The sequence below is a fragment of the Glossina fuscipes genome, unplaced genomic scaffold (assembly GCF_014805625.2).
Source record: "Glossina fuscipes isolate IAEA_lab_2018 unplaced genomic scaffold, Yale_Gfus_2 110, whole genome shotgun sequence".
NCBI classification, from domain to species: domain Eukaryota; kingdom Metazoa; phylum Arthropoda; class Insecta; order Diptera; family Glossinidae; genus Glossina; species Glossina fuscipes.
The window spans coordinates 707,553-718,294 of record NW_023998453.1 but is presented as its reverse complement, the minus strand read 5'-3'; the positions used below and the strand labels follow the sequence as shown (position 1 = coordinate 718,294).

The 10,742-nt window shown below is 29.7% G+C and overlaps 1 protein-coding gene across 1 annotated transcript; it reads right to left on the bottom strand.

Moving 5' to 3' along the window:
• Nucleotides 1-5,593: 5,593 nt before the first annotated feature.
• Nucleotides 5,594-7,828, bottom strand: LOC119638842 (phenylalanine--tRNA ligase beta subunit). Its single transcript, XM_038035894.1, has 3 exons — nucleotides 7,447-7,828; nucleotides 6,028-7,391; nucleotides 5,594-5,964 (listed from the first exon to the last, which is right to left on the bottom strand). Exons 1-3 carry the CDS (start codon nucleotides 7,719-7,721, stop codon nucleotides 5,813-5,815), a joined length of 1,791 nt encoding a protein of 596 aa, XP_037891822.1. The 5' UTR covers nucleotides 7,722-7,828; the 3' UTR covers nucleotides 5,594-5,812.
• Nucleotides 7,829-10,742: the final 2,914 nt, after the last annotated feature.

The window sequence follows — 10,742 nt, the reverse complement described above, 5'->3', positions numbered from 1 at the left end:
CAATAAAAAGAGATCAAAATATATATAATAAAAACAAATATATACGTAAATATATTTATTTGGCAACAATAAATAAATAAATATACAATACTGCAGCAAACTGTAACTAAGCCAATGCGATGGGGACGACATATGATGTAATAGAATGGGAGAAGGAAAGTCGAAACTCTTATATAAATGCAGTCCTCCAGCACTCTTTGCCAATTTTTAGTGCAAGCGAGCTCTAGCTTTGAATTTGGAAAAATTGAAAATATTTCTCATCTTTTTTTTTTCTCTTTTTTTTTTTTTTTTACTTTAATTTTTTAATTGTATTGACTAATTTGTATTTAATGGTTTATGCGATTAGAAATTACTTAAAGGAAAAAAAAAAAAAAAAGAAAAAAAAAAGAAGAAAAATAGCGAAAATAAGGAAGAATTTTTTGGAAGCAAATTAATAAACTATAATGAAATAAAGCACATAACACACACGCCAGCCAGATGTACGAGGAGATGAACACAAACGAAAAAAAAAAACAAATGCCTATCCAAACCACATATACACAAACACGTACATACATACATGTAAAACTATATTAATAAAACAAAAAAAAGGAATAAATAAATTTAGAGAGAGAGAGAGAGAGAGAGAGAGAGGGAAGAAAACGAAAAGAACATAAAACTTTTAGTCCTTAAACAGCTACAAAAAAGATTTGAAAAATCATAATTATTATTATTAACTTAACTACACTTTTGAATATTTAATACAGAGATAGCAAAAGAAGCAGAAAAAGAAATCGAAGAACATTTAACATATATTATAATAATAAAACTATGAAGGATACAAATAGAAAAAAAAAAACAAACAAAAAACAACAAACAAACAAACAAACAAACAAACATAGAAAATATTTACTCAATGAAAGAAAAGCTGCAAAAAAGAAAAGTAAAGAAAAACTTTAAAAAATGAGATAATTGTTTCTTAATCGACAGAAGACGAGAGAAAAGACGAAAAATTAAACATAATAATAGTGGGGGAAAAAAGCGATAAATTTTTTTTTTTTTTTTTTTTTTTTTTTTTTTTTTTTGTTGTTCAAATCTTCTTCGTATCACACCTCGTGACAAGGAGACATTTTCAATAATAACGGAAAATATCAAATTGATTAATAAGCCTTCCGGCTTAATTGCTGCCAGACCATGAATTCAAAACGATAATGACACTGACGAAATGACGACTATATCACACGACTGCACTGTAATAATAATGATGATGCTGGCTACATAATTGCTGTAGCGTGTTAATGCCAATAAATATGACGGGATTTATAAGAGCATATGCATCAATGATAAATTTTTATCTAGATATATATATATATATATAAATATATATATATAAAAAGGAAAAAAACATTTGATTTTTTAAAAGGAATTTGTCAAAAAAAAGAAAAAAAAAAAAAACATGCACCTAAAACGAACGAGAGGATTAAAAGAGATCGCGCTTACTTTTTATTATTATTAATTAAAATTGATTCTAATTTTTTAATTCAAAAAGAAAAAGAAAGAAATTAGTAATCCAATAAATTTAAATTTGAAAAAAAAAAAAAGCTTATATAGAAGAAGAATATCTGCAACTTTTTCTAATAAAAAAGTTTTTGTACATCCAGGCATGTAAGAGTAGTTGGTCTCTTTAATTATTGATCCATTTTTTATTCGCTTATTTTTCAATGTTTACATATATATGTATTTGCATATGTATATATGTATGTATACATACTTTTTAAAAGAAATACTTTTAGTTTAATTATAATGAGAACACAATCACTCTTTTATTCTCGACATTGATATACGATTTATAAGCAAAACGTTAATTTTAATATTAACTCAATATAAACGCAAACACAAGCACATACACATACACACACAGATAGACAAACATTAACACCCAAACACATTTATGTATACCTTGCATATATATATATATAAAAACGTATGCATACATAAATTTAAAAAGGGAAGCTATTATAACATTTTGGAAATAAAGAAGAAGAAATGCTAAGGAGAAAAATGGGGAAAAACGGAATTGAATATATTATAAAAAAAAAAAAAAACAAAAAAAAAAAAAAACGAAAGAAGGATATGCTTACATACATATAATATGTGTATATATATGTATGTGATTTAATTTCTTATTATTATTATTATTATTATTATTATTCTAATTATATAAGCTCTGATAAATACATACATGCATACAATACATACTACATTTAAAAATAAAAAGAAATACTATTAAAATTACTTATAATAAAAGATACCAATACAACAACCACAGTAACTAAATCTATATGAATGAATATCTATTAAAAAAAAATATATATATATATATTTGATTTAAAATATTGAAGAAAAAAACCTAAACCTGTTGAATTTTTATTTAAATATTTATCTTTAAGTTTTACTAAACACTTTCTTCCTCCCCGCATTTCCTTTTATAAAACTACATCCCTATCTAACTTTTCGCTCGAATACGAATAATTCTCGAAATGAAACGCCAAGAGAATAAAAACGACGACGAAAATGAAAGTTCATGTGGGATATATACATGTATATATATCTCTCGCTTTGGCTTCCAGCGCTATGGTATACTACTACAAACACATGTAAAGCAATTGTTCTAAACTCATAATGCCATTAATAATGATAATTAAAGAAAGAAAGAAGAAGACTATAAACATCTTTGCTCCTTCGAGCCTCTCTATAGCGTATATAGCATGTGGTCTTAGTCAAAGATCAAGTTGCGAAATTTCTATTTTCTTATTTTAATTCATTTCGATAATATTCGAACATTTTTGGAATAACCTACCAGCGGTGATCTTTCCCACAGTACTTTATGTCGCCGTTTTCAAGTCGAACGTTCACAAGCATTACTCCCTTTATTCTGGCTTCTCTTTCTATATAATCCTTCCTGGGGGATATCTCCTTAGCTCCTTGGCTCGTCATGAAAAAAAAAAAAAAAATTCGAAATCTTATGCATACATACACATTTTATGTGGTCTGCGGAGAGTACAAAAACAATAAGATTAGTTCTATATATGCTTATGTTTCGATGATATGCGAAAACGCGAAGAAGAATGTGTTACATATGCATTTTAAAAGCAATTCCGACTTGAAGGAAACTTACTCCTCGTATAATTCATTCTTAGTATGATCGACTTTTCTTCTCTTTCTTAAAGACTGTTGATTTTTATTTGATCGCTGCCCATAAACTAAACTATTTTCCGATTAACCTTAATCGGTCATCTATCTACCTAACAGTCAATCTCCGATCTACACTTGTGATTACATGGAATTACATTCAATGGAAGGATTTTCTGAATTTTAACCAAAGATTGTCGATGTCTGCCTATGGAATTGCAGAAGCTGTATAAACTGAAGTTCAGCTGTCCGCCTTCATTTGCATACTTAAATGTTAAAGTAACCGAATATCAATTGACGCATACCAATGCCACTTTACTACGTATTCTTAATGTCCAGTGATGGATCAACAGTTTGTAAATTAAATATGGCTTAGTAAGTTTTCCTTAGATACGGGGAATTAGCTTCGAAAATAAGCACAAAAGTTATATGCACCTTAAGATTGCTGGAATGCAAATCTTAAATGAGAAGCATTGAAAAGGTATGGTTTTTCCTGCTAATAGTCAGTCAGATGTAGATAAGGATCGCGAAGAATTTTTGCTTTGATAAAATTTTCAAGAATGCACAGGCGGAAAAGGATTAAAAGTATTTTGAGGATGAAGACAGTTTGCTCGAGTTCTCGACATTTTTTCGCATGCAGACGGATTTGATTAGAAGCGTTATTCTTTCGTTTTTCATACAAAATCGCAATTCTTCGGAGTAATAATAAATAAATTATTGATGCACTGGACTTCGTTACACCTAAACAAAAGTTAAGTTTAACCAATGACCATATATTTATAAATAAATTAAATCCTTATATATATTTATATATGTATATAAAAAATTGAAGAATCGGAACAAACGTTATAAACGTTATGGCTTACCTTGTGCACTGGTGGGGAGAGAGAAGACTTGAATTTCAACTTATGCCCTCAACTATTGAATTATCTTAATGATGATAGTATTGATTGAGGGATGATATAACGTTATTATGATATGAAATATTCTGTTATGCTTTCTCTTTTCATTGTTTTGTTTAAAGATTTTACTACTACTTATATGCCTACAACAACAACTTCAATAATTTGTCAGAAAATTACATTTCATTTAAAAGAATAGAAAATTTGCTCTTCAGTTGGATTGAATATATATATATATCTATACATATACATATACATAATGTATAAAGATATATAATTGATATATATGTTATGTATCTACATATATATATATATATATATATATATATATAATACAAATGGTATATATGTTCATAGGCAAGTAGAATAAAACAAGAAAAAAAAAAATTAAATATTGCAACTTTCGAAAAAATAATGTCAGTGTATTAGTAAAGAAAACAAATGCATATAAAAAATACAAAAAAAAAAAAAAAAAACTTTGTATAGAAAATTTTTTGTTTATCTATCACTCTTTTTCTTTCTAATTAACCACAAATACATATGGTTGGTTGTAGGGCAAAAAGATAGAATTGGCTTTTTTATTACAACTCAACATATATGTAAGAAAACTAATAAGATTTGGGAAGAAACTATTTAAAAAAAAAGAAGGAGAAAAACGCCGACAGTTTACAAAAAAAAACTTTGACAACACTTGGAACTACATATTGAAAGGATTGATAACTAAAAAGTGCAGAAACATATGCAACACACACATACACATATAACATATACGTACATACATATAAACAGACACAATTATGCGATATAAAATTTTAAATACATCTATTGAACTTTCTTAATAATTCAAAAAGCGATATATTCTCCTATTTGATGAATAAAACTAAATAAAATAATAAGGGTAAGGATTATTAAACTAATAAAAAAAAAAAAATGGCAACAAAAACTGTTTATCACACCAATCATATTAATAATAATAAATAATTAATGATTATTAAGTAAATATTTAATTATTAATATAATACCAAACAAACAAACTCTCATACAGTTATAAGCAAGAAGAAGATTCGATAAAGTCATGCAAAATACAAACAAAGCGTTTCTTTAGTATTATATTGCATTCCATAAAAAATCGTAAAATCCAATGCATAAATATCCATACATACATACCTACGTATATTAATTAGTAATATTTAACGAAATTGCATTTAAATCGAAAACAGCAACAATTCGTTACCGAGTTATTTATAATATGAATATAAAAATTAAAAAAAAAAAAAACAAAATAAAAAACAAAAAACAGAATAATTGCAATTTCCCAGCAAAATAGTTCATTATAGAAAATAAAATTAATTGAAAATATTATGAAAATAATAATATATGAAAACAAAAAAATTACATGACCTTAAAAAAATAATTAAGGTATGAAAAAAATGACTAATATAGGATGAAAAAAAGGAAGAATGTTGTTTTCGTTTAGAGTTAAAATTAAATTATCCTAATTTCATTAGCAATGAAACTTGTTAGACTCATCTTTTAGGCGAGATCATTTTTTTTTTTTTAAATTTTCAATTATATTTCAAATATTTACAAACCCGGGCATCTTTTTCTAATCTCTACAAATATATTAAAGTGAATCGCAAAATTTTTATTTAACAAGATCTTCCATCTTTATTTATTGAAATGAAAAAAAAAATGCAAATAAATTATAAATATGATTTTGGAGAGCCTTCTTTTGGATCTTATACAAATGGTTCAATGTTAAACTCCAAAACTGAGCAAGGTGTAATTAATTCGAAAGCCTGCAATACGGTGGGATGTAAAACGCCAATTTTACCAATAGCCACATTATTGTAAATAATGTAAGCACAACGTCCAGGAAAGTAAGTCTCATCTATCAGAAAATCATAAAAATTTTATAGAATTTTTTTTTTCGCAATCTTAACGCAACTATTACCATCGACAGCTTGCAGCCAGTAGCCCGTAGAGGCGGAATTGTTTGACGATTCCCAAGGAACTTCCAATAATTGCATAACGCGATCTAACAAACCATGTACTACTTCAAATCCTGCTGTTTTATTACAATTAATAGCACATAAACGCCTTTCGTTACGTGCTCCTACTTCGGTTTCATTATCGGTTATAACCACATCGCTAATTTCGAAAAGTTTTAAAGGCAAAGGCATTTTACGATTGGCAGCTAATGTTTTCAACAGGCCGGGCAATAATGTGGTACGTACAACTTGAAATTCTAACGTTTTAGGATTAGCTATGTGCACAGCCGGTATATGATCAATTATTTTATTCAATTTGTTTGCCACATCATCACGCGAGCATAAAGTAAATGTTAAAGTTTCAGTGAAACCCGCTTGAGCGACTTGTTCCCTTAACTGTTCGGTTAATTTATTTAAGGGATATTGTTTGGCGATATGCATAAAGGAAGGCAGCGTTTTTCGTATATTATTGTAGCCATAAGCGATGGCCACGTCTTCATAAATATCACAATTGTGTATAATATCATGTCTAGTGGGCGGTATAGATACCTGAATAGAATCTTCATCGGTCATTTTCTCAGCTTCTAAATACATGCGAGTCAGCATATCAGCAATTTTCTCAGGTGTTTCCTCAATGCCAATAATTTTATTCGTCTTATTTGTCGATATTATTTCTTGGCGTACAGCTAACTCGGGATACGTTACAATTGTGCCATCCGGTTGTATAACATCGCAAGGTTCTACAGCGAATTTTTGCTGACAATGCGTAGAAAACATACATACAATTGTATCTAAAACTACTTTAGCTTTGGTTAAGTCGGTGGCCGTAGCCTCAATGAATACATTTTTCGTATTTAAGGAGATCTTTGAATGATTTCCATTAATAATTGGAGGCAGTGATAAGACTAGGTCATTGGCATCATAAATAACTGGATATAAAGGGGAATCTCTTATTATGGGTAAATATTGTTTAAGTTGAGAATGATTGTTATAAAATTCCATGAGTTCTTCACCGTTCATGCTTTTACTTTGATTCAATGGTATAAAATTGATGTCTTTCGGAGAACGTGCCTCATAACGAAATGGTCCCTGTATGCTATCTAAATCATGTGTGCCAATCGCTACTAGAGCACGTTTACGGCAAATATTCTGATGTAATTTGTCTTGCAAATCGATAAAGCTATCATAAGACGATTGAGTAAACTTGATATCACGCAACACAGCAGCTACAGCGTAGGGACGAACGCTTGCAGTTTCTGGCAAAATTTTTAAAATTTGTCGCTTACCATCCTTAGGCTCACACAATTCAAATTTGGGAGGCTTAATTCTTTTATAAGAGTAAAATCAGCGTATAAAAATTATTTGATTTATGAAATGCTTACTTGCCCTGAAACACTAATAAGCTGGTCACTAGTCCCTCCAAACATAGTAAATCATAACGATTAGCCGGTATATCAATTCGATAAATAATTTCTTCTGAAGCATCAGCAATTCCGCTTGCCTCGTCGCCTTGCTCTCTGGTTAACATTTGCTTTTCTGTGGTCACTTCATCTAGTTCTAGCCCAAAAGCGAAACACAATTGTTGAAAATCGTCATCACTGTATTTTGTACCCAAAGCTTCAAATAATAAATCCCGTTTCACACCAATTGTTGGCATTTTGCAATTCAGTTAAGATTTTGCCAAAGAAATGTTTTTATCTATTTAGCCGAACTACAAAAACATTAAGAGAATTGCACACGTTGTGCTTCTCTCTTCTTCTTTCTATTTGCAAGCATAATGAAATAAGAACTTTTATGTTAACATACGTATAATAACAACCATGTTTTCTCCATTTTCCAGTTGGAAATTAATTTCACAAATGATCGGTTGGCCGCGCGAAATGTGTTAAAATAAATTTTTAAAGTTTGGAAATCTTTAAAAGCATTAAAAATGCAAAGTTAATATGATAAATAATTAGAATTTCCAAAAGTTTCCATTAAAAGTATGTTTGTTAAAAAGTAGTTTTGTTTTTTTTTTTTTTCTCAAATCATGCAACTAATGTAAGCAAGTAGAGAAAAAAGTGCGCTTGGCGAGCGATAATCATTGTTTATCTTTTTAGAGCATCAAAGATATAAAAGTTAAAAATTGTTGTGATAATTTTTTAATTTGTGTTAAGAGAATTTTTAAAATTTCCAAAATAAAAGACTGCACTTTCTGTACATCTCATTATACGTAAATAAAAAATTAAGCGCCATAAAATGTGTTCATGTGCAGCAGTATTTCCAAAAATTATAGGATGTGTCGAAAAATTATAGGATGTGTCGAAGAAGACGTTTTGTTTTTTTTATTACGATTCTTTGAAAAAGTATATCCGTTCATGTTTATATTATTCGGCAATTATAATGAGTAACAAAGTGTGAGTGATGATTTGAGTGAATTTGCGCGTTCGCGTTTTATTGTGTGGAGTATAGCAAATAGTTTCGCTGTATGAGCCGGGTAAGTGAATTTATTATCAATAGGAATGCTATTGAAATTTTTTATTAAAGGAAGCCTTTGTGCAACATTTTTACGTTAATTTTCAAAAATTGTATATTTTTATGCCATAAAGTAATCGGGCTGCGTTATCCTTTAAAATATATAAAACAATCATAGACTTGTTGTCTTTCCATCAAACAACTGCAATAAATAGAAATTCATATCTGTAACACTTTAAATCATATTACTGCCGACAGTGATGAGTTTTCTTTGCAAACAGTTGCCGAGTTGTTAAGATTGTAAAGGAAACGTATAAGAATTCAAAAAAGTTTAAAAAAGTAAAAACTTTGATTTCATGGGTATGCAATTGTCGCTTCAACTCGAGTATAGTGTTTTCATTCTTGTACGAATATAATTTCGCGCTTGCATTCAACCGGTTAATTTCTTTCTTTCTTTTCAACCTGTTGTCGCCTCGGCGACAATTGAAATCGATTTGAAATCTCCAGCATACTAAATAAAAAGATTTGGCTTTTAAACGAAGACGATTTGTCGCTTGTGTCTACTTACTTGATAGACCTGTAAACTGTCTTATTCAAACCGTGTCGCAGTTAATATGCCCACTGAAAGTTTCTTGTAGTTATTATAGGTTTCTTACTTGACACGAACAGGTGCTTATATCGATCCGTTATTTCAAAAGCCTCTTTCTCTTCTAAGCCATGTTCATATATCAATCTATTCCAAGATAATATACGTAAGGAGATGTCATGATATCTAGAGATAAATAGGAAGAGATTTGCAGAGCTTCAAATTGATCTTTTCATTTGTTTTTATTTATTAGTTTAATACCGGTTCTCCTGCAGCAACCCATAATACACTATATTGACCCGAAGGGTAGAAAACCCCGTTAAGATTATCAATTGGCCATTTTCGCAATAAAATTTGCTAAGTTGTTGGTGAAGTAAAAGCGATTAGTCTTTGCGTTTGAAAATGATTTACATCTTACTCGTAATAAGACTGAAATCATTTTTAAGTTTTGATAAAATATTTCCTTCTACTTCCGTTATTGGCTTTTTTTTTCTTTCGAAATAATCCCAATTACTAATTCGGACACATATTCCGAATACATACTAGTTAAGCAAAATGTGTAAAATTTTTTTTACACTTGTTTAATTCGGTTTTCTGTTTTTCAAAATTCAGCGCCAATTATATTGTAATCAATCACGGATTAATTTTCTTAAAGAAATCAAAAAAAAAAAAGAATTGTAAAAAATGGAAAGATTACAATGATTGATCAACGTTGTTGAAAAATTGCATTTTTAAGAATAACAAAAATAAGTGTTGCATTAGCCTCTGGGATATCTTGAAGCAAGTATTGAATAGAAATTCCTGATACTTGTGTATGTATCGATAGTCCGAGTAGTTGGAGATTATCCTTCGTTTCTTTTTTTTTTTTTGGAATATGATCGGATGTTCAGGGGACAGTGGCGGCCAGGAAGGGTTGTAAATAAAAAACGATGGAAGGAGAGAATAGAGTTTGATTTAAACGAAGAAACATCAGGCACTGCGGCAAAGATATCTACTGGTAGATTGTTCCCAAGACGTGTATGTAATGTGATCAAAGAATGAGAAGTCGCGGTAGTATGTCGTGCGATATACAAGCAATTTTAGGGCGAGTGGTTGGGAACGCGGACAAGAACTTAATTAGAGGACTTAGTTGGTCGACAAATTTCCTTTATCTTCATAGAACACTTGCACAGAGTCCACATTATGCCGTTGCTTGAGAATCTCTAGGGTTGTGGACAAGCTTTCGTCGCCCTTGAGTCTAAAGGAGGTCTTAAAAAGCAGAAGTTTAGTTGTTTTGAAAGGTCATATGGATTCGCGCGCTATAGGTCGATGTAGGTGAAGCACTAGTCTCAAATTGCATACGTTAAGTTTAAATAACGAGATAAAAGAAAGCAGTATTTAGGAACTTATTTAAATTCATTGAAAGGTATCTTCAGACAGATATGTGTAATATTAGTTTGCGGAGGAACTGTGTGGTTTCGCTGCCACGAGCTTTTTAAATAAAGTTCTTCAATTTTTAACTATTTATTAAAGATCTTCACAATCTTTTACCTCATTCTAAAGATAATTTACTATACATGTGTTGTTTGCATGGATTACGCTTTCAAATCTAACCATAACTTGATGTTAATATTTCTACAGAGGTTATGTTCGTGTGTT